At 44.5% G+C, this 24,131-nt stretch overlaps 2 protein-coding genes and 1 non-coding gene across 4 annotated transcripts in view; 1 reads left to right on the top strand and 2 right to left on the bottom strand.

The window, feature by feature from the left end:
* BUB1 (BUB1 mitotic checkpoint serine/threonine kinase) overlaps positions 1–9,186 on the top strand; it is a 42,192-nt gene extending 33,006 nt beyond the window's left edge. The window contains exons 20-25 of the mRNA XM_060117317.1: positions 5,455–5,570; positions 5,879–6,040; positions 6,218–6,375; positions 6,475–6,649; positions 7,201–7,307; positions 8,864–9,186. Coding sequence (XP_059973300.1) covers positions 5,455–5,570; positions 5,879–6,040; positions 6,218–6,375; positions 6,475–6,649; positions 7,201–7,307; positions 8,864–9,059 — 914 coding nt within the window. The 3' untranslated portion in view covers positions 9,060–9,186. The remainder of the gene's footprint in view (positions 1–5,454; positions 5,571–5,878; positions 6,041–6,217; positions 6,376–6,474; positions 6,650–7,200; positions 7,308–8,863) is intronic.
* A 4,856-nt stretch (positions 9,187–14,042) lies between these two features.
* The window catches only part of LOC132501554 (two pore channel protein 2-like), a 43,658-nt gene continuing 33,569 nt past the window's right edge, over positions 14,043–24,131 (bottom strand). For both annotated transcript variants that reach the window (XM_060117191.1, XM_060117192.1), the window contains 6 exons: positions 22,543–22,612; positions 19,699–19,918; positions 19,507–19,597; positions 17,209–17,322; positions 16,850–16,974; positions 14,043–15,909 (listed from right to left, as the gene is read on the bottom strand). In XM_060117191.1, the coding sequence (XP_059973174.1) occupies positions 15,764–15,909; positions 16,850–16,974; positions 17,209–17,322; positions 19,507–19,597; positions 19,699–19,918; positions 22,543–22,612 (766 nt within the window). In that variant the 3' untranslated portion in view covers positions 14,043–15,763. The remainder of the gene's footprint in view (positions 15,910–16,849; positions 16,975–17,208; positions 17,323–19,506; positions 19,598–19,698; positions 19,919–22,542; positions 22,613–24,131) is intronic.
* On the bottom strand, positions 17,720–17,822 carry LOC132502256 (U6 spliceosomal RNA). The gene has a single exon (XR_009534449.1). It is a non-coding gene; the product is annotated as a U6 spliceosomal RNA (small nuclear RNA).

Here is a 24,131-nt window from a genome sequence, read left to right as displayed (position 1 = left end):
GAGTTCATTGTATATTTTGGCTATACAGTGATCCTATATCAGTTGTTTTACAAAGATTTTCCCCCAGCCTCTGGCTTGTCTTTTCATTCTATTAGCTGTGTTTTTTGCTGAGTAGAAGTTTTCAATTTTAATGAAGTCCAGTTTATCACTTTTTTCCTTTCACGGATCATGCTTTTGGTGTTGTATCCAAGAGGTCATCAGCAAACCCAAGGTCACCTAGATATTCTCCTATGTTATCTGCTAGGAATTTTGTAGTTTTGTGTTACATATTCAGATCTATGAACCATTTTGAATTAACTTCTGTCAAAGGTATAAGATCTGTGTCTAGATTCATTTTGCATGTTGATGTTCAGTTGTTCCATCACCATTTGTTGAAAAGACTATCTTTCCTGCATTGAATAGCCTTTACTCTTTTGTCAGTGATCAGTTGACTATATTTGTTTGGGTCTATTGCTGGGCTCTCCCCTCTGTTTCATTAATCTATTCGCCTATTCACCAATACCACACTGTCCTGATTTTGGTAGCTTTTATAGTAAGTCTTGATGTTGGGTAGTGTTGGTCCTCCAATTTGTTCTCCTTCGATACTGTGTTGGCTGTCTGATTCTTTTGCCTTTCCATATAAACTTTAGAATTAGTTTGTCATTATCCACAAAAGGTCTTGGTGGGATTTTGCTTGGTATTGCATTGGATCTATAGATCAAGTTTGGAAGAACTTCACAATGCTGTGTCTTCCTATCTGTGTATATAGAATATCTCTCCATATATTTAGATTTTTTAATTTGTCTCATCAGAGTTTTGTAGTTTTCCTCATGTAGACCTTGTACATATTTTGTTACATTTATACTTAAATATTTCATTGGGGGGGGTTGCTAATGTAAATTGTATTGTGTTTGTGGGGTTTTTTTTTTTTTTTGTGGTACGCGGGCCTCTCACTGTTGTGGCCTCTCCTGCTGCGGAGCACAGGCTCCAGACACGCAGGCTCAGCGGCCATGGTTCACGGGCCTAGCCGCTCCGCAGCATGTGGGTGGGATCTTCCCAGACCTGGGCACGAACCCGTGTCCCCTGCATCGGCAGGCAGACTCTCAACCACTGCGCCACCAGGGAAGAAGCCCTGTATTGTGTTTTTAATTTCAAATTCCACTTATTCATTTGTGGTACATGTGGCATAGAACTGTTCATAGTATTCCTTTATTATCCTTTTAATGTCCATAGGATCTGTAGTGATGCCCCCTCTTTCATTTCTGGTATTAGTAATATGTGTCCTCCCTACTTTTTCTTAGTTGGCCTGGCAGAAGCTTATCAATTTCATTGATATTTTCAAAGAACCGACTTTTTTCCCCACAGAACCAACTTTTATTTTCAGTGATTTCCTCTATTGATTTTCAGTTTTAAATTTTGTTGATTTCTACTCTGATTCTTATTTTTTTCTTTTCTTCTGCTTACTTTGGATTTAATTTGCTCTTCTTTTTCCAGTTTTCTAAGGTGGAAACTAAGAATATTGATTTTAGATCTTCTTTTCTAACATATGAATTCAATGCTATAAATTTCTAATACTGCATTTTCCACATCTCACAATTTCAATAAATTATGTTTTTCAAAGTGTGTTATTTAATCTCCAAGTTTTGGGGGACTTTCCAGCTATCCTTCTGTTATTGATTACCAGCTTAATTCCACTGTAAACTGAGTGCATACTTTGTATGATTTCTTTCATTTTTTTTTTTTTTTTTAATTTGGTGAAGTTGTGTTTTATGGCCTAGAATGTGGTCTTTCTTGGTGATTGTTCCATGTAAACTTGAAAAGACTGTATATTCCACTGTTGTTAAATTAAGTATTTCATGAATGTCTATTAGATCCAGTTGATTGGTGGTGGTGCTGTTTGGTTCAACCATGCCCTTAAGGATTTTCTGCCTGTTGGATCTGTCAATTGCTGATAGAGGGATGTAGAAATCTCCAACTGTAATAGTGAATTGATTTATTCTCCTTGCAAGTCTGTCAATTTTTGCCTATTTTGATGCTGTGTTATTAGGCTCATACACATTAAGGATTGTTATGTCTTGGAGAACTGAGCCCTATATCATTATGTAATGCCTTTCTTTATCCTTGATAACTTTCCTTACTTTTAAGTCTGTTCTGTGTAAAATTAATATAGCTACACCAGCTTTCTGTTGATTAATGTTGGCGTGACATATCTTTCTCCATGCCTTTACTTTTATTTTTTCTGTGTCTTTATATTTAGGGTGTGTTTCTTGTAGACAACATATGGTTGGGTCTTGTATTTTTATCTATTGTGATGTAGTTGGACTAATATCTACTATATTTGTTACTGGTTTCTATTTATTGCTCTTGTTCTTCATTTCCTTTTTTGTCTTTCACTCTCTTTCTGCCTTCTCTGGTTTTAATTATTTATGTGATTCTATTTTCTCTCTTCTCTTAGCATATCAATTATACTTCTTTCTTTACTTTTTTTAGTGGTTGCCCTAGAGTTTGCAATGTACATTTACAAGTAATCCATGTCCACCTTCCAATAACACTATACTGCTTCACAAATAGCACAAGTCCCTTATAACAGAATGTTACCAATTCCTCCCTCCTCACTCATTTCACTTACCCAACAGGCTGTGCTTACTGAACACATTGTTGCTATTATTATTTTGAACAGCTATCTGTTAGATCAATTAGGAATAAAAAATAAATAAATAAAAGATTTTATTTTATCTTCATTTATTCCTTTTCCTATACTTTTCTGATCTGAGTTTCTGACCTGTATCATCTTCCTTCCCTCTGAAGAACTTTTTTTCTCTTTTATTAATTTTTATTGGAGTATAGTTGCTTTACAATGTTGTGTTAGTTTCTGCTGTACAGCAAAGTGAATCAGCTATACGTATACATATTGGCTTGGCCAAAAAGTTTGTTTGGGATTTTCCATACGATGTTACGGAACAGATGAACTTTTGGGCCAACCCAATATATCCCCTCTCTTTTGGATTTCCTTCCCATTTAGGTCACCACAGAGCACTGAGTAGAATTCCCTGTGCTATATGTTAGGTTCTCATTAGTTATCTATTTTATGCATAGTATCAATAGTGTATATATGTCAATCCCAATCTACCAATTCATCCCACCCCCCAGAATTTCTTTTAACATTTCTTTCAAGGCAGGTTTACTGGTGACAGATTGCCTTAATTTTTGTTTGTCTAATGAAGTCTTTATTTCTTCTTCACTTTTGAAAGGGAAGAATTCTTGGTTTGTGGTTTTTTGGCTTTTTTTTTTTCTTTCAACACTTACTCCACTCTCTTCTTGCTTATATGGTTTCTGAAGAGAAGTCAGTGTGATTCTTATGCTTACTCCTCTATAGGTAAGGTGGTTTTATTCCTCTGGTTTCTTTCAATATTTTCTCCTTGTCTGATTTTCTGCAGTTTGTACATGACATGCCTAGATGTAGCTTTTTGGTATTCTTCCTGCTTGGCGTTCTCTGAAATTCCTGGATCTGTGATTTGGTTTCTGTCGTTGATTTTGGAAATTTCTCAGCCATTAGTACCCCAGCTATGTCTTCTGTTCTCTTTTTCTTCTTCATCCTAGTGTCCCATTGCACATTTGTTACCCCTTTTGTAGTTGTCCCATAGTTCTCGAACATTCTATCTTTTTCATTTTATTTTTCTCTTTGCATTTCAGTGTTGGAAGTTTCTGTTGGCATATTTGTCAAGCTCACAGTTTCTTTTTCCAGCCACATACAGCCTATTGATGAGCCCATCAAGGATATTCTTCATTTTGTCACAGTCCTTTTTTATTTCTAGCGTTTCCTTTTGATTCTTTCTCAGAGTTTGTATTTGTCGTCTTACATTACTCTTGTATTCTTGCATTTCGTTTACCTTTTTCATTACAGCTCTTAGCATATTAATCATAATTTTTTTTATTCCTGGTCTTATAGTTCCAAAATCTTTTCTGTATCGGTATCTGGTTCTGATACTTGCTCTGTCTTTTCAAGCTGTGTTTTTTGTCTTTTATTATGCCTTTTAATTTTTGTTAGAAGCCAGTCCTGATATCCTGCTGAAAGGAACTGAGATAAATAGCCCTTTAGTGTAAAGTTCATGCTTATCTGTCTTGGGCTTAGGCTGTGTTTACTATTTTCTGTGGCTGTAGGTATCAAAGGCTGAAATTCCCCTTTGTGTCCTTATTTGTCTCCCCTGTTGTCTTTGGGCTTCCCTAGAGACTTGTTCTTAAATAAGGTCTGAGACATCAGTTCTTTCTGTGGTGACTCCTCTCCCCACCCCACCCCCTTTGGTACTGGCTTCAGTGGTAGTTTCTGCTTCTGGGCTCTGCTATTCTCTGTATTCACCTGTCTGTCTCCTCCGTTTGGGGGCCAGCAGTTTTCCCTGTGACCTCAGTTCTCTAACAGACCTAAGAGTTGTTGATTTTCAATTTGTTCGGCTTTTTCTTACTGTGAGGGTAGACTCACGACTTCCAAACTCCTTACATGCCAGCTAGAAACCAGAAAGCTACTTTTTTATATTTGATTTTAAACACATGAATTCTTTTTTTAAAAAATTTAAAAATCTGTTACAACTTTACCTCTGTCATCTTTCTACCAAAACCAATAACCCCAGTGTAACTGAAAAATATCAAGACAAATCCAGCTGAAGGGGCATTCTACAACTTACCAGAACAGTGCTCCTTGGAACTGTCATGGTCATCAGAACAAAAAGTTAGAAACCGTCCCAGCCTAGCAGAGTCTGAGGACACTTGATGAATGTGTCCTAGAACATTAGGAGAAAACTAGTGAAATCCGAATAAAGTGTGGAGTTTAGTTAACAGTAACATACCAGTTTTGCTTCTTGTTTGTTACCAGTGTAACTTGGTTCTGTAAAAGTTAGCAGTAGGGGAAACAGGAGGCAGAACATACAGACACTACTATCTTCTCAACTTTTCTATAAATCAAACACTGTTCTCAAATAGAAAGTTGACTGCAATAAAATTTTTTAAATTATCTGTTAGAAATACCGGTACAATTATACTCTGCCCTTTTTATTCTGCTGTAAAATGCTTGCATTTTTCAAAGGCATGTTAGAGCTTTGTTTAGCACTTTGTAGAGGACGTCCACTTGGTCTTTCGGTCATCACAACAGTCTTGCCAAGTAGGCAGCACACATACTCCCCCTTTAAATATAACAGCGCTGGTAAAGAGGGGATGGCTGCCCGAGGCCCTGCTGCTCCGTGACAGGCCTGCGTCCCGGCAGTGCTGCTCTGGCTCCTCCATCACTTCGTTATAAAGGGGGTATTTTGTGGCAGGTATTTGTTTAACTTTCATATAAGACTGGAAAAACATTTCCTAAGGGAGCTACATCCATTTTTATTTATTAAAGCAATTCAAGCACCAAGAAACATTTACAAATACTCCATTTTGATAGCCTTTAATGTTTTGAGCCTTTTTTTCATTTTGACTTACCTATGTCCTCAGGTTCTTTGCTGGTCTATGTTGATCACCTTCTTGGAGAAGGGGCTTTTGCCCACGTCTATGAAGTTACCCACGGAGATGTGAACAATAGCAAAAATAAGCAGAAATTTGTTTTGAAGGTAAATGATCTGTACAATATAGAAAATGAATTTTAGGGCTAGAGTTTGCCAGCCTCCTTTTTTTTTTTTTTAAGATAGTGGTGGTTTCACTTAGGTCTATTGTCAGCACTTAAGAAACAAAACTATCCCACAAGGATTCAGAATTGCCTCGCCACTAAAATTACCTTGCCGCAGTTCCCACGCTGCAGCAACAATTCATAGCTTGTCATCACTTTCTACCCCACGTCCTGTATTTGGATGAAGTGGCTTTCTTGCTATCATTTTCCAGAATGTGAGCTGGATATGAATGTCACATACCTGATTTGCAGGTCCAGAAGCCCGCCAACCCCTGGGAATTCTACATCGGGACCCAGCTGATGGAGAGACTAAAGCCAAGCATGCAACACATGTTTATCAAATTCTATTCTGCCCACCTGTTCCAGAATGGCAGTGTGTTAGTAGGAGATCTCTACAGCTATGGGACATTACTAGTAAGTGTATTGCTTTTATGACAAACAGGAACTGAAGTACATTTTTAGCTTATGCCTTGCACATACCTTTTGCACTTGGAGCTTTTATTGGAGTGATGGGTGGGGGCAAAGCTCTTGACTTGAAATTTCATTAATCCTGTGCAACCAACTCAGGACTCCACTTTCCATTGTTTCTAGAATGCCATTAACCTCTATAAAAATACCCCTGAAAAAGTGATGCCTCAAGCTCTAGTCCTCGCGTTTGCTATCAGAGTGTTGTGCATGATTGAACAAGTCCATGACTGCGAAATCATCCACGGAGACATCAAGCCAGACAATTTCATACTCGGAAACAGGCAAGTTGCCCTGTTAACAGGTCCTTCTCTTACCGTTTCCCCAGCAGCCTTTTATTATCTGTGCTCACGCAGCCTGGCCCTTGTTTGTGTTTAATATAGATTTTTGGAACAGGACAGTGAAGATGATGATTTATCTGCTGGCTTGGCACTCATCGACCTGGGTCAGAGTATAGACATGAAACTTTTTCCAAAAGGAACTGCATTTACGGCAAAGTGTGAAACATCTGGTTTCCAGTGTACTGAGATGCTCAGCAACAAGCCCTGGAACTACCAGGTAGAGAACTCGAGTGAGAGATTTGAAAACATTTCCCTGTATGACACTCACTATAATTTCAAAATGAATTTGGGCCTCTAGATAGTTTGAGCTGATCTAGTCTTCTTCTAGCCCTGGATTCAGATGACGCTCTAGGGTTGTTTCCAGTTGTGGACACATCGCACCTCGGGAGGTTTGGAGCACAGTTCGAAGACCACAGCCAGTCCTGGGGGGAGGAGCGGGGAGGGCTTGCAAGCGGCTTAGTGTTGTGTTTGCCTCTGTGTGACAAAACGAAGGACGCGGTAGCTCAGGAAGAGCAGAGCTTCCCAAGACGCTGCCTAGGGAGGTGGCGGGTGATCTGCCGTCCGTGGAAGCCTCCAGCAAAGCCTAGACGGGCATTCATAGGACGTGTCAGTGTGGGGTTAACGCACACTTCCAGAATTCTTTAGAAGTGAAATCCTGTGACTATTTATTTCCTGTGATTTATCATATTTGCTGCATAACTTAGACATGGGAATATGCTCAAGTGTAAGATACTGTATTAGTCATATATACCCATATTTTCTTTATAGATTGATTACTTTGGAGTTGCTGCAACAGTGTACTGCATGCTTTTTGGCACTTACATGAAAGTGAAAAATGAAGGGGGAGTCTGGAAGCCTGAAGGTCTTTTTAGAAGGTGGGTATTAGCATTGGTGCTACAGTGAAAAGAATAAATACAGTAGAATGTTGAGTTCCATCTAGTGGAAAATGGATCTTTGCCACAGAAGACCCATGCCTTGGGAAGTAGGGTGAAATAGCATAACCCTGGACCCTGGGTGTAGTGAGCAAGTTATTTAAGTGCTTCTGTTTCTCCATTTGTAACTTTTGTGGAACAAGTTGTGTGTAGACATTTCACTGGATCTTCAGTTTCTCCTATGTATAATAGATTCAACATATCCATTCTTTTTTTTGAATTTTTTAATTTTATTATTATTTTTTGTAATAGATCTTCACTGGAGTATAATTGCTTCACAATACCATGTTAGCTTCTGTTGTACAACAAAGTGAATCAGCCATATGCGTACATATGTCCCCATATCCCCTCCCTCTTGAGCCTCCCTCCCATCCTCCCATCCCACCCCTCTAGGTCATCGCAAAGCACGGAGCTGATCTCCCTGTGCTATGCAGCTGCTTCCCACCAGTCAACTATTTTACATTCAGTAGTGTATATATGTCGATGCTACTCTCACTTCGCCCCAGCTTCGCCCTCCCACCCCATGTCCTCAAGTCCATTCTCTATATCTTTATTCCTGCCCTGCAACTAGGTTCATCAGTACCATATACTTTTTTAAATTCCATATATATGCGTTAGCATATGGTATTTGTTTTTCTCTTTCTGACTTCACTCTGTATGACAGACTCTAGGTCCATCCACCTCACTACAAATAACTCAATTTCATTTCTTTTTATGGCTGAGTAATATTCCATTGTATATATGTACCACATCTTCTTTATCCTTTCATCTGTCGATGGACATTTAGGTTGGTTTTATGTCCTGGCTATTGTAAATAGTGCTGCAATGAACACTGTGGTACATGACTCTTCTTGCATTATGGTTTTCTCAGGGTATATGCCCAGTAGTGGGATTGCTGGGTCATATGGTAGTTCTATTTGTAGTTTTTTAAGGAAGCTCCATACTGTTTTCCATAGTGGTTGTATCAATTTACATTCCCACCAACATATCTATTCTTGATGCATTAGGTTGGGTTGAGGTTAGAGTTAAGTCAGATGCAAGAGTGGGATTACCCTGCACGCTGAAGGCTACTTTTTTTTTTTTTAATAAATTTATTTATTTATTTATTTATAATAAATTTATTTATTTATTTATTGGCTGCCTCAGGTCTTTGTTGCTACGCACAGCCTTTCTCTAGTTTTGGCAAGCAGGGGCTACTCTTCGTTGCGGTGCGTGGGCTTCTTATTGAGGTGGCTTCTCTTTTTGTGGAGCATGGGCTCTAGGCCCACGGGCTTCAGTAGTTGTGGCACGCAGGCTCAGTAGCTGTGACTCACAGGCTCTAGAGCGCAGGTTCAGTAGTTGTGGCGCATGGGCTGAGTTGCTTCGCAGCATGTGGGATCTTCCCAGACCAGGGCTCGAACCCACATCCCCTGCATTGGCAGGTGGATTCTTAACCACTGAGCCGCCAGGGAAACCCTGAAGGCTACATTTTATCCTTCATTTATGGTTTGTCTCTCCAGGCTTCCTCATCTGGATATGTGGAATGAATTTTTTCACATAATGTTGAATATACCAGATTGTCATCATCTTCCATCTTTGGATTTGTTAAGGCAGAAGCTGAAGAAAGTATTTCAAGAACACTATACAAACAAGATTAAGACCCTTCGTAATAGGCTAATTGTACTGCTCTTAGAATATAAGCGTTCTCGAAAATAAAATATGGGCACTCCCTAAAAATCTCTTTGTAAATGCTAGCCTGCTCACTTTGAACCTTGATGTTTCCACATTTATTGTTTATGTACATGTTTCTTAAAAATAAAGCCCACAAAGTATATCCTTGGGACATAGTTGTTACAAATATTTCAACAAAATACACAACACAGTAACATCCCCGCCGTAGCAGGCTGGCTGGGCAGCTCTTGGGATGCGAGCATTCATGAGAGTAATCGACAAGTGAACATTCTCTAAAAGCACTTTTTAAGCAACTGACCTGTTCACTTTAAGCCAAAAAAGAGCCAAGTCAGGTTTGTTTGTTTTTTTCTAAATTGGGGAGTTTATATTTGTGTAAAATAAACAAAAATTCCCCAAATATATCTGGCAGACTTAATGTTTTTATGAATTGGATGTGCCTGTCCTTTATTGTACTTGTTCCTCGTTGCTATCCATGGGAAATATTGCAGGTATAAATCTTAAGCTTTGTTTTTTAAAAGCATGATTCCAAAGAATATCTCAGATCTTGAAAATAGTCACGTAAGCTCCATGCATCATTAATTAGCTCTGAAATTATAGCAGCCAACTTAGCATTTATTGACTTAAAGCTGGAAAGGTCCTATAACCTGAATTGACCTTCCCTCCTCTATCCCTCCCGCTTCCCTTAGCACATGATGAAGACAAATGTGAGGGGACACCCAGTTCAAGAAAACACAGTGACTGGCTTCTGCCTCCACCCTCACTCCCAGCCACCAGGTTCCCCATTCTAGAGACAACCTCAGCCCACGTTTTCTGACCTTTCCAAAAATTATTCCATGCATATATATATATATATAATGTTTTTTGACAAAGCTAGCATAATTCTGCTTTTTTTCACCTAATGTATGGTGGAGAATGTAAGTACATATAGAATGGTCTCATTCTTGTGAAGGCTGTGTAATATTTGGTTGTATGATATATAGCCATAATTTGTAGTGTAAAATCCTAGAAGGGAAATTGCTGGGTTGAAGGTAAGGGCATTTAAGATTTTGTCTCAATATTGCAAATAATCCCCCTGTAGGGCTGTGCCAGCAGGGATCAGAGTCTGTTCCCCACACCTCCACTAACAGGACACATCAGGCTTTTTGACCCTTGCCACTCTGACAGGTGACAAAATGGTATTTCCTTGTGGTCTTCATTTGCATTCTCTTCTGAATTAGGCCAAATATATTCATATATTCAAGAGCTATGTGTTTTTTTCTTTTTCTGTGAACTCTATCCTTTCTCAATTTTTCACTTGGGATTGCTCTTTTTCAGTTTAAGTTGTAGGACCCCTTTCTATTTCTCCCAATTTGTCATCTGTCTCTTGACTTAAGATTTCTGTTGACATGAAGATTTTTTTTTTAATTAATTAATTTATTTATTTTTGGCTGTGTTGGGTCTCCGTTGCTGCGCTCAGGATTTTCTCTAGCTACGTCGAGCGGGGGCCACCCCTCGTCGCGGTGTGCGGGCTTCTCACTGCGGTGGCCTCTCCCCCTGTGGAGCACGGGCTCTAGGTGCACAGGCTTCAGCAGTTGTGGCACGCGGGCTCAGTAGCTGTGGCGCATGGGCTTAGCTGCTCCGCGGCACATGGGATCCTCCCAGTCCAGGGCTCGAACCCCTGTCCCCTGCATCGGCAGGCGGACTCCCAACCACTGCACCACCAGGGAAGCCTGACGTGATTTTTAATTTTGTTTCATACTCTGATTTATAAGGTTCTTTAAAGCCTTTTTTGGCTTTTGCATCTTAAAATGCCATCTTCAATTGAGAGAATAAGAAGAGAGTCTTCTAATGTTTTCATATTAGTACTGAATTAAATACTTAAGACTAAACTTTCGGTTGTTTTAAATCAGATGTCACTTTTTCTTGTTTTTTCTAGCTGGTACTTTGACTATATGAACACTATTGATTTCTATAAAAAGCTTTTCAGTTGATTCTTTTGAAGTTTCCAAGTAAATAACCATCACTATGAAAATGCCACTTATTTTACATCTTTGCCAGTTTTTCACTGGTGATTTTTCTCTTGCCTTCGCCATTGCCCAGGACCATGAGAAGAGGGCTAAACAGGGATGGTGCTGGACATCTCTGTCTCCTGCTTTAGAAGGAGCTCCTCCCATGTTTATCCAGTAAGCTCATGAGGCTGGCCTGAGGTAGCCTTTTTTAATCATGTTGAAGAAATATCCATCCATTTCTTTTTACAAGTGTGAATCATAACATTATTTCACAGTTTTCTTGCCCCTCTTTTCATCTGTATTGGACCAGCTATATGCCATTCCCCTATATGAATGTACCATATTTTAGTTAAACAATTCTCTATTTAGAGACAATTAGCTTCACAGTTTTATTGCTATAAAAAAGTGAGTGCAGGGCTTCCCTGGTGGTGCAGTGGTTGGGAGTCCGCCTGCCGATGCGGGGGACGCGGGTTCGTGCCCCGGTCCGGGAGGATCCCGCATGCCGCGGAGCGGCTGGGCCCGTGAGCCATGGCCGCTGAGCCTGCGCGTCCGGAGCCTGTGCTTCGCAACGGGAGAGGCCACAACATTGAGAGGCCCGCGTACTGCAAAAAAAAAAAAAAAAAAAAAAAAAGTGAGTGCAGGTGCAAATGTGTCTGCAGGATAAATTAATAGAATGGGATTCCAAATATGTTTTATTTTGAAAATAAAGAAAGTAACCTATGCGATCGATTACACATACACTGAAATTGGAAGGAAGTTGATCCAGGGACAAGACCTCATCAGACAAACCAACATTAAATTTACTCTTAAAGTGTCAAAAGTGAACATTGATAAAGCCAGATTTGTGGGATTTTTTAATTTTTCCCCTTGAAAATGTCTGTTGTCAAAGGAAACAGGACTAAAGTAGATAAGGGTGCTATTTTACTAAACTAAGAATGAAATGTGTCCACCCATGAAAGGCAGCTGTGGGTGCCTTCAGTCTTGGGCAGAGAGGACACTTGACCTGGGCTTCCAGCCCCTGTCAACATATCCTGCGTCCCCGCCAGCCCGTTTGCTGTTACTGGATCTTCAGCTCCTATCACACCCAAGATACCTTCCATGCCATTCACACCAACAACTTCAACCTGACCAGCGTCATCTCAGCACTGTGGCTGCCCATCTGGTGTCCAGTCTATGCCAAGGGCTCCACTTACATAAACTTCACAGTCAGATTTCCTAAGCAACAGCCTTGTCCCCAGGAAGGAAGTCTCCATCCAAATGAAAGAAGTTGCTTCAAGCACTTCAGGAAAGTAGGTGGTTTTTTTGGTCCATTTCCTGGTACAAACTACAGTGATCATCTTCATTTCGTTTTAAATTATACACACAAACACAGAGTTCATCTGTACAAGGAAATAAGCTTTGCATCTAAAGGGCCACTGAGACGGATGCCACAGACATCAGAGTTGGAAGGCAAAGAAACCTCCATCTCACCCACTAAGGAGACTGGAGTTTCCCCAAGGATAGAGCTGAGCAAGGGCTCAGCTCATCCTAAGTGCCCAAATACCAGCTAGATTCAGCCTAGGTTCTGATTTAATACCTACTCGGGCCAAGGCCTTTCCCATTCATTCTCGGCAGCCCTGCTCCACGTTCTAAGTCCCAGTTAAGAACAAGGCTGGCTACTCTGGAGACTCAGAGACTCCTGTTACCAGTGCATTTTCACCCTGGATTATATCTGTGTCTAAGGCAATGGTTCTAAAATGTATTTTTTCATAAGACAAACCTGAAACACCAAGTGTAGTCCGGGCCTATCAGAAATAATGCTCCGAGATGCGTGGGCATCAGCACGATATGCAAATACACCTTCAAAGCTGCTTCTCTGCCACTGGTCCCAGGAGTCAGTGTCCGTGGTCCTCCTTTTATCTCATCCCTCCACTGAGTCCATCTGTCCCGTTGGTTCCATTCCGAATGGTTCAGATGAACCCATTTCTGGACTGGTCAGGCTGCAGGCAGGCTAAGCTCCAGTAACAGACCCCACACAGGGCTTAGAGAAGACACAAGTGATTTCGATCTTGCATTACAGTCTGGGGTGGGCGATCCTCTACTGGCCCCGACCCTGCCGTCCTCAACAGAAGGCTTCCAGGATGTTTTGACTGCTGTCATATCCCAGCAGAGGTGGACATCGTTCCCACGGGCAAGACCTGCGAGGTGTGGACCCCAGTTGGGCTCACAGCCCACGGGGCAGACACAATCATGTTGCCCCATCCCCCTGCCAGGGAGACTGAGGAATGAGGTGTCCAGCTGGGAGCCCATGGGCCAAAATGTCGGGGTGACTAGTCCCCTAAAAGGCCGAAGAAAGACCTGGAGAAAAGCGGCAATGCTGCCACAACTCCTGCCCCTTGTCCCCTCCCTTGGACTGTGTGCAGCGGCTGAGGTGCTGGCGCCCCCTGGTGGCCATGGGGGCTGCTGCAGGACAGTGGTAACCGGATCCCTAGAGTCTGACCCCGAGACTTTCCTACTGAAGGGCTCACACTTGAGAAAAAAATCACACAACAAATTTTCCTCCACTATCGTTTAACACTGAACACGTGGAATAACGTACAGGTCCATGGATATGTGAATTCTTCCATGTCAAGAAACATCAATGGTATGGAACACTTGACAGCAGTGTGTGTGTGTGTGTGTGTGTGTGTGTGTGTGTGTGTGTGTGTCTATATCTATCTCTATACCTATATCTCAACATGAAACAATTACTAGTAAGTGAAAGAAGCAAGTTCTTGATCTATATATGATAAATGTCATGACATCCCACTTATGATAAAAAATGATTATATTATGCATGATATCCATTTAGTTCCAGAAGGAAAAACAACAAACTCAGCAGTTCCCACCGGAAAGGGGGTGTCAGATTGCAAGTGGAAGAATGAGAGGGGAAGGGGTGAGGAGAAGGAAGAATAAAGAGAAACTTTTGACTTTTTACTATGTTTCTGTATTGAATGTTTTACAGTGACCGCATGGTTTCTAATTAAAAAATAAATGCCCATCATATTTTCAAATTAAAAACATTAAGTTGTCACTCAGCATATTTAGCCTTAATCCTTTATATAATGATAAATGTTAAATACACAAAGAAATAAGAGAGGTCTGGATGGATGGCAGGACTCCACAAATCCCATCAGACGGGTCAGCAAGGCTCCCACCTCCTGGGAATCGTGGTGGTGATGGAATCCCAAAGCCTCACACCAAACACCAGCCTTCCAGGTTTCAAACCAGGAAGCGCCATCTGGAACAGCCTGGTCAGCATCCCCACCCCCACCCTCCTCCTCCCCACTCCACACGATCCTCGGAGGGAGGTGCCATCTGCCCTGAGTTTGCAGGTGTGGAAGTACGGCCCAGAGAGCTTAGGTGGCATGGTCAGTGGGGAGTCAGGCATGAAACCAGCCTGGCCCCAAAGTCCCAGCCGTGAAGCCTCCGCTTTGCTCCGACACCAGAGGTCGCCCTCAGACCAAGGAAAGGGCCCTCCCAGGCCAGGTTCGGTTGCCATGCTGACAGGTGAGACATGACATGACACGGGACTCGGCCTCACTGCATTCAGAGCCCTCAGGTCAGGAAGCCTTGGTTCCCACCCCGATTCCCCTGCTCAGGGTAGGAGCTGCGACGAGGTGCTGAAGACAGAGTCCTACCTACCCTGAAAACTCTGGAAAGGATTCACTTGCTCACAATGCAGTTGTGATCAGGGGTAGCCAAATTCATAGGGACAGAAAGTAGAATGGTGGCCGCCTGGAGCTGGAAGGAGTGGGGGTTAGGGAGTTACTGTTTAATGGTACAGAGCTTCATCTGGGGTGATGAAAAGCCCTGGAAGTCTGCTGAGTGTTCCTAAAATGTGACTGTACATAAGACTACTGAACTGTACACTCAGAAATAGTTACAATGGTAAATTTTATGTTGTATATTTTACCACAATGAAACGTTTTAAAGAAAATAGAATAAAATAAAATGAAATAAATCCCTTTAATTTCCCAGGAGTAGGTCGCTGTACTGAGAGATTTCCAGCTGGGGAAAGTGACCTCAGGGAGCAACTTACTCAAAATCTTGCTATAATTGTAATTTAATTAAAGAAACTTTGAGGGACTTCCCAGGTGGTCCAGTGGTTAAGACTCCGCACTTCCAAGGAAGGGGGTGTGGGTTCGATCCCTGGTCGGGGAGCTAAGATCCCACATGCCTCATGGCCAAAAAACCAAAACATAAAACAGAAGAAACTTTGAGAGCCTCCCCCAAAAAAGAATCAATTGTGACAGAATTTGATCTTCACATTCATATTTTTCTTCATTTCGAATAAACACTGCATCAAAAGCTACTGTACTAGAACATGTTCCTTTAGCATATTAAGATATTTTGAATTCATTTATGTAAGTAGCACAGTATTCATTTAATAAAGTAGCAAAATATCATATAAAAATAAATGAAAGCTTTTATATGCCCACTGAGAGGATTTACACACGTACGAACACTTGTATGGTAAGTCCTCGCCACAGTCTCCTTGTAGGTTTTCCTCTCCTCACTTCTATGATCAGCCCTAAGCACGACCTCAGGAGAGCACACAGAGCCGACCACTCAGGGCAGGGGAGGCCGATTCACAGTCTTATCAGAACACAGAAGAGAACCTGGGCTGGGAAAGTAACCTCTAGGTAGCATCTGCAAACAGTGACGACAGCTTATCTTGGTTTCCAGTTGTGGATGCCTATGGCCCTTACAGGCCCAGGGTCAGGCACTGTTTTCAAAACTGGGATTCTTGGGATGTATGTCACTGGGTGAGAAGTTGAGAATCTCCTCCAAGGAAGGGCCTTCATCCTCTGGAGCTATTTCAGACTCAAACATCTGCTGCAGCAAAGCATCCACGGTCTTGTACTCTGGGAGGAAGGAGAGGGGCACATGGGACCTGCCCGTGTGGGTCCGAGGGGAGCACCCAGCCCCGCAGAGCTCAGCTTTCCTGAAGGAGGGTCTCTGAGCCCACCCCACCGAGCTCCCCAGACCCTGCAGGCTCTGGAGACCAAGGAGAAGTCCTCCTTGAAGGATGGGGGAGGATGGCCGCCTCTGGGGTGGCATGCCCGCCCACACACACACACCCGACATCTATGCTATGCTGTGTCTAAGTGTACCATACGGTGTCCCCACCAAAGGCCCAGCTGAGATTCAGACAGGTTTGGGTTTACTCAGTCAATTGTTAATTCATTGAAAATTAATAAGGTACTTAAACAGTTATTAAGGCCCGCATGTCCCGGGCACATGGTGAGGCCCTGAGGATACAATGGAGAACAAAAAAGACATGGCTCTGCACATGTGGAGCTTCGAGTCTGCAGGGAAGACAGATGGTGACCAGACAGTCACTCAGTGATCAATGTACAGCTGACAGGTGCTGAAAGGCAGGGAAGGAGAGATGGGGGGTGGGGGGGTGCACAGGAGCACCTGACTTCTCGGGGAGCCCGGAGGGCTTCCCTGAGGAAGTGCTGCCTGAGCAGAGACCTGCAGGAGGAAGAGCCTTGATTTTGCAAGGTGAGGTGAGAGCAAGGGGAGAAAGCAGCGTGTGCAAAGGCCTTGTGGCAGGATGGAGCAGGGGACCCGAAGAAGTAAAGGGACAGCAGGGCTAAAGGGCAGAGGCATGGGGGGTCCTGGGGGAAGGAAGACGGGCTGAGGTATTGAGGGAACCACGCATGTGGCCCCTAGAGGCCACGGCAGGCGCCCTTGAGACACAGGAAGCCCCTGAAGGTCGGATTTGCATCCTGGAAACATCTCACTGACTGCTGTGCAGAGGATGGATTGGAGGAAGTTTCGAGTTGGGTTAAAACTTACTTTTTGATGCAATTCTAAAGTACAGTCCTTTCAAGGCCTTCCTTTTGTTGTCTCCGTCGTCCCCACTGAAGCCACTGTCCTTGGCGTCCACATTGTCAATGAGCTTCCCATCCTGCACTTCTTCCCTTCGGGGAGGAAGAGATGCTATGAACACAGCCTGGTCCCTCAGCTGAGTTCCCCTCTGTCCTCCCAGCCATGGCCCCATGTCACCCATGTAGCCAGCAAGGGTCCCTGAGAACTGGCACCCAGGACCAGGCTGGCTGCCATGGGGTCTCGGGGATTAAATGTGATCAGGACCCACCCCGCCAAGAACATCCTTTTTCCAAAGTCCATGAGCCGCGTCGGGAAATGCTACTCACTCTTGGACCCCGACTCCAAGCTCTTGAATCTTCTTCTCAATGGCAGTTTCCACTTCACTTTTTTCTAACGAATATGCCACAAAAAACGCTTCCAAGATGAATGCTATGAAAATACTGAGAAAACGTAAAAGGCAGAGGGTTTTACATCGAGTCAGCCATGGTCTAGGTGATGGGCAATCATGGCTCCAAAGAGTGCTCAAGCCCAAATAAAAAGGCCGCCCATCTTTGCGAAGAAAACACAACATAGGGAAGAAACGGCAAAATGTCTCTCAAGCATCAGGCACAACTTGCTTTCATTCGGAAAATCATTCTTCCTCTCCATCGTATTTAAACAGTGACTATTAAGAAGAAAATAGAGGGGGGTGTTTTTTGATTCACACTTTTTAAAGGTTTACTCCATTTAGAGTTATTGTAAAATATTGGTTATATTCCCGGTGCTGTACAATACATCCTTGCAGCTTAGTTTATACCTAACAGTTTGTACCTCTTAATCCCCTCCCCCTATATTGTGAAAATATGGAAATGCCTCACCAGTTTGCATGTCATCCTTGTACAGGGGCCACATTAACCTTCTCTGTACGGTGTTAGTGTATGTGTTGCCAAAGTGAGCTCGAAAATACAGTTTATTTTAAGGGGAAGCTTAGGCCACATAATTGTTGGTAGACAGTTCTCCATGACTATCTCGTGTTATTGCACAGTCTAGGTCCTCTGAGCAAAGGCACTGAGAACCAATTTAGGGACATATTGGGCTGGCCAAAAAGTTCGTCCGGGCGGTCTGTGACATGGAAAAACCCAAACGAACTTTTTGGTCCACACGATATGTGTGTCTCCAGATACGCTCCACAATGGTAAAGCTTACTGTTACTTACTGTCTCCTCCCCAGCGACCACTAGGGTAGCAAAGACTTCATTTTGTCCTCCCCGGAGACTTGCTTACAGTCGAGAGTAAAAATAAGGTCTTTCTCTTTTTCTCTCTCTTTCCAGAGGGGAGGAGGGGCAGGTCTCCCCAGCTACACAGATCGGGGTTTCCTCATTTTGGAGTTCCCCTCCTGCAATGCAGCCCATCCAACTGGCCCTTACCTCATTGTGCAGTGGGGATTAGGGCTCAGGGAGCTGCCCCAAGTATTGCTCTGGCTGCAGCTTCTGCCATGAGGAATAAATTATCTTTGTCTCGGACCCAAGGCATCACACTTTGTCAGTATATACACATGACGTACACGCACACTGACCTGCAACTTGTGAGTAGGGTATCCCCATTCCTTCAGCACTTGTGACTTAACATGATGCTGATGGAGCCCAGGGCTGTCACCATACTCGCATGCTTTTGGGGGACTAGCTGAAAAACGCCTACAGCTTTTCACATTGCCTCGGCCTATCCCAGCATTCTGCAAACCTCTCTGAGAATCACTCAGAAGCACTCCTCTCTCGTTCCTACTACATATTCCATTCAGAAGGTGCAGGACAAGCAGCCCTGAGCAGTTCTTCCCCTCCCCTCCCTCTGCTGGGATGTTCTGGAGCCAAAATCAGCAGGATATGGTGGCCAAAGCAGCTCTGATGTGACAAGGAAGGCCCGGGGCTGGGCTGTCACCCCAAGAATTGTGGGCCCCGGGCTCTAAGAGGGATACGACAACCAGAAAACATCTCTGGGGGGAAAAAAACAGGGATCAAGGGGACTCAAATTCAGGTCCCACAAGGAACAGGGGCGCTAGAATCAGAGATTGATAAGCAGGAAGGAAAGCCCTCTGGAGCGGTGAGATGTCACAGCAGCTCTCAAACGGTGACTGAGTTCTCCCCAGAAGAGAAGTCAGGACAGAACTGGACCCAATGAAGAAAATTAACCAGTAATTAACCAGCACATTCCATTCTACCTGCAAGGACAGGTGAGGACCAGAGCTGCACGACAAGGAAATTGACTCGTATAGGTTCTAATGAGTCCCAGGAGTTGTGCAGATGTCAACAAAGGGTGGACACAATTCACAAGGATGTTCTAAAGGTGATTTATCCCACTGGGGTAGGGTAGGGAGACCGGCCAGGACCCCAGAGCCCTTCTGACCCACACAACTGGCGAGGCTATGAGATGTATACTATATACTGACGTGCACGGCTGGCTGACACTGGAGAACCCAGATGTGAACAAAAGGAAGATGCCTCCCTTCTGGTGCCTTAGCATCTAGCGGAGGAGATGGGACCCACCCACAATGTACTCAAGGGTGGAGCCAGGGAGGAGGGAGGTGCGAGCAGCAGCTGTAGATCTGAGAGGGGGGATATGAAACGGCCCACCCAGCAGGAGCAAACTCACTTAACAATGAGGATGACGACCACGACGTGGAAGCTGATGAAATACAGCTTTGCCGCCTGGTGAGTCACGAGGGCAAAGCCATCTGCGAGGAGTGCGAAGCTAAGGAACCAAGCCTTCAAGGAGCCAAGACCTAATCCTCCCGGAAGGTGCCCTCAGCACCCCCTGCCACACCCGCCTCCTCGGAAAGGATATCGTGCCACTGGTTAACCACAGTGAGCTCGGTCAGCAGGATGAGAGAGGCAGCCAAGTCATTGAAATTGTTCCTGCAGTATCTGCCTCGGGCAAACGCTGAGTCTTTTAAGGCTGGGTTCCCACACACCAGGGCATCAGGACTGGTGGAACTGGGGTCAAAGAAGTGGACTTTGCCGTGGAACACTTCCATCCCGATGATGGCAAACACGTAGTAGACCACCTAGGGTGGGCGGCACCGGTCACGAGTGGGCAGGTGGGATGAGGGGAGGCAGGAGGACGTGGACACGGGTCAGCCTGCGACAATGGCCAGGAGGAAGGGCTGCTGCCCTCATTCTGGGGATGGCTTTCCCCATGGCCACAAGTTCCAGCAGCATCAGAAACAGGGTGGGAAGGGTCAGCCCACTGGCCACTGGGCTGATCAGGGACAGGGGGCACGGCCAGCTGGACCACACCTTGACCTCTGCTGTGGTCTCCATTTACAAAGACAAAATGATGCTGTTAGCAAGTTAGTGGGTTAAATACTCAATAAATAATATCAATAGTTAGGCCTCTAGGGAAAAAAATAATAGATTTGGATCTTTACCTCATTTTTTTTTTTGTTTTTTGTTTTTTTGGATTTTTTTGGCTGTGCCACACGGCATTTGGATCTTAGTGCCCCGACCAGGGATCAAACCCATGCCCCCCGCAGTGGAAGCATGGAGTCTTAACCACTGGACTGCCAGGGAAGTCCCGTTTACCTCGTTTCTTATATCAAAATAAATTCCAAAGGTATCAAAGAGTTAAATGTAAAAACCAAACTATAAAGGAGCTAGAAAAAAAATCAAGTAGAGAAAAGCCTTATAAGCATGATATAAAACTAGAAACTGTAAAATAAAACATCAACAAGTATGACTACGTAATTAATTTAAACTTTCAGACAGCCGAAAAAATACAACAGAAAACCTTTATTTAGGAAAAACAAAAACAAACAAGTGATGGATGAGGAAAAATAACTACTCTGTATACAACATACCAAGGGCCTATTTCCTTGATTGGCAAAATGCTCTTTCAAATCATATAAAAAAATACAACTAATAGAAAAATAGACCAAGGATATGAATTAAGCTGCTTATAAAAAAGATAAGCATAAGTGGCCCAAAGAACATGGAAAACACACTCAGCCTCTGGAATAACTAAAGAAATGCACGTCAGGGGCTTCCCTGGCGGCACAGTGGTTGAGAGTCCGCCTGCCGATGCAGGGGACGCAGGTCCGTGCCCCGGTCCGGGAAGATCCCACGTGCCGCGGAGCGGCTGGGCCCGTGAGCCATGGCCGCTGAGCCTGCGCATCTGGAGCCTGTGCTCCGCAACGGGAGAGGCCACAACAGTGAGAGGCCCGCGTACCGCAAAAAAAAAAAAAAAGAAAGAAATGCACGTCAAAGGGACACAGTGCCATTTTCTCACCCATCAGATTGCAGAGTGTGGAAATGTTTAATAAACCCAGCTGTGAGGGGTGCAGAGAAACAGATGCCGCATACACTGGCATTTGGAATACACAGGGAGCACATCTTTTGAAAGGCAATTCGCCACCACTGATCCAAACTGTGGACACATTTACCTTGTGACCTAGCACTTCCACTGCTAGGAATGTACCCTACAGAAACACTCACAAAAGCAAAGACACACACAAGATGGGCTTCACCCCATCATCTGTGATGGCAAAGAAGTGAAATCTCTAGTGGTCAGCCGGTGGAGGGGCTGATCAGCCATGTTCTGGAGTCTTCCCTCAGTGGGACACTTTTCATCAGAGCAGAACTCACATGGGTGCATGTGTCCTCCAGGACATGTGACAAAGACATTGGAAAGACATTGGATAGAAAAAAGTTGTGCAATATTTGGTACAGATGATCCCATTTGACACAGCAATAAACTGGATACATACACATATGGAAATGACATGCCTGTTGTATGGATGGAAATGTTTAGGAAGCTTAACGAGAAACTCTTAATAATGGCTGCCTCTGGGAAAGAGGCATGTGGTGGATGAGAATGCGTGACCTGCAGTCCACCTTTCATTCTTCTGTACTAATTGAATTGTTCTGTTTTGTTTTGTTTTACCACTTTAACAGAACAGAAAATAAGTACCCTGTAGCAGGGTGTCCACCGATATTCAAGCTTCCTCGTCCATAGCATGGAATCACTCCTGGGTGGGGGGCCCAGTCCCCTCATAGCCTTGTGTGGCCACATTTTTACCACTGGGCTTCTGGAGGAGCAGGTGGGCTTTCTTCTGAGCAGAACAAAGAAGGATCTGAGGCCGGGGGGCAGAGCCATGCTCTGGAAGGAGGCTACACCCCTGAGACCCACCTGCTGGCTAGGAATACCCCCCTGGACTGTGGGTGAGAAACAAAATTTGACGAGATGAACCCACTGAGGTTGGGTTTATTACAGCAGCCAGTGTACCTGGATGGCTATATGCCCCATGTTTCTACACACTGGATATTTCTAAAAATAGCTCCTAGAGGGCCTCCCTGGTGGCGCAGTGGTTGGGAGTCCGCCTGCCGATGCAGGGGACGCGGGTTCGTGCCCCGATCCCGGAGGATCCCACGTGCCGCGGAGCGGCTGGGCCCGCGAGCCATGGCCGCGGGGCCTGTGTGTCCGGAGCCTGTGCTCCGCAATGGGAGAGGCCACAGTAGTGAGAGGCCCGCGTACAGCAAAAAAAAAAAAAAAAAAAATAGCTCCTAGAAACCCCTTGAATCTCATTGACTTCATCTCTCTTTCTTTCCCTCACTTAAAATAAGGCTCACAGAGACCTGCTAAGAATGAACATCTTAACGCTTGCTTCACGTAGAAAAGGAATAGAACGCTCACCAAGACCAGACCTCCAAACGCCAGCATGGTGGGGCCGATGTTAATTAAGGTGGTCACGATCACCCGGAATCTGGGATGAAACAAAGTTTCGGACACAAGGCAAAGGGAAGATGTAAGTAAAACTGACACCACACTAGCCTGTTTGGTTTAATGCCCCTCCTCCCAGTCCTGGATCTGTGCTGTAAATGCTGTCAGGAATCCACCTTTACAATTTGGTCAGCAGCAGTCCATCTACTGAACTGAGTGGGGAGTTAACTTGAGTTTCCCCCAAAGCAAAACAAAGCAAGACCGTTTGTAAAAACCTAAGAAAGGTAATCACAGAGAGTTTCACTAGTAGGACACAGGTGGGTATTGAGGCTGAAAAACCATCCACCCTCATCTGCTTTCTTCCCCCAACCTTTTTCTTCATCAGAAATTCAGCCTGGGGGCTTCCCTGGTGGTGCAGTGGTTGAGAGTCCGCCTGCCGATGCAGGGGACGCGGGTTCGTGCTCCGGTCCGGGAAGATCCCGCATGCCGCGGAGTGGCTGGGCCCGTGAGCCATGGCTGCTGAGCCTGCACGTCCGGAGCCTGTGCTCCGCAACGGGAGAGGCCACAACAGTGAGAGGCCCGCATATCGCCAAAAAAAAAAAAAAATTCAGCCTGTATTAAAGCTGACCTGGAGACTTAGCTGACCCGGCCTGCTCCCCTACTTATTTTGTGGGGGAGCATGCCAGTCCTCAGATGGAGGCACCCCACACACTCCTTGAAAGGAATCTGGCCTATCCAAAGCAGGGTGGGTGTTTCCAGGTTTAGGGATCAGACTCCTAGGTTTGCATCCTAGTTCTGCCTCTTTCTAGCTGTGCACCCCTGGGGGAACTACTTAACCTCTCTGAGCTTCATTGTCATCACCCAGGAACTAAAGATCATTAAAGCCCCTACATCAAGGGTTGTCGGAGGGATTTCACAAGACAATGGCTAGCACACTCCATTAGCATTAGCTGCCATCATGACCACTGTACAGTCACCAGGCTGCAGGCACAGCTGAGGGACCACATCACAGGGCTGAAAGTGACGGACAGGATCCCTGCCCTCAGAGAGCTGCACGTGGGGGCTCTTCACCACCTTCTCGGGCTCCCTGCCCCTCCCCACCGCCCCCAGAGAACCCAGGTATTCTATACACGTTATATCCTGGGTTCACAGCTGGGCGTGTTTATAGTTCCCAGGCAGGGTGGTTTCTGTCAAGCCCCAATATGGGGAACTGCCCGGGTGCAGCTGTTTCCCATGGCTTCATCTTTTTTTTTTTTTTTTTTTTACATCTTTATTGGAGTATAATTGCTTTACAATGGTGTGTTAGTTTCTGCTGTATAACAAAGTGAATCAGTTATACATATACATATGTTCCCATATCTCCTCCCTCTTGCGTCTCCCTCCCTCCCACCCTCCCTATCCCACCCCACTAGGTGGTCACAAAGCACCGAGCTGATCTCCCTGTGCTATGCGGCTGCTTCCCACTAGCTATCTATTTTACCTTCAGTAGTGTATATAAGTCGATGCCAACCTCTCACTTCGTCCCAGCTTCCCCTTCCCCCTCCCCATATCCTCAAATCCAT

The sequence above is a fragment of the Mesoplodon densirostris genome, chromosome 14, assembly GCF_025265405.1.
Source record: "Mesoplodon densirostris isolate mMesDen1 chromosome 14, mMesDen1 primary haplotype, whole genome shotgun sequence".
In the NCBI taxonomy this organism is placed as follows: Eukaryota; Metazoa; Chordata; class Mammalia; order Artiodactyla; family Ziphiidae; genus Mesoplodon; species Mesoplodon densirostris.
This window is presented reverse-complemented; position numbering and strand designations above follow the sequence as displayed.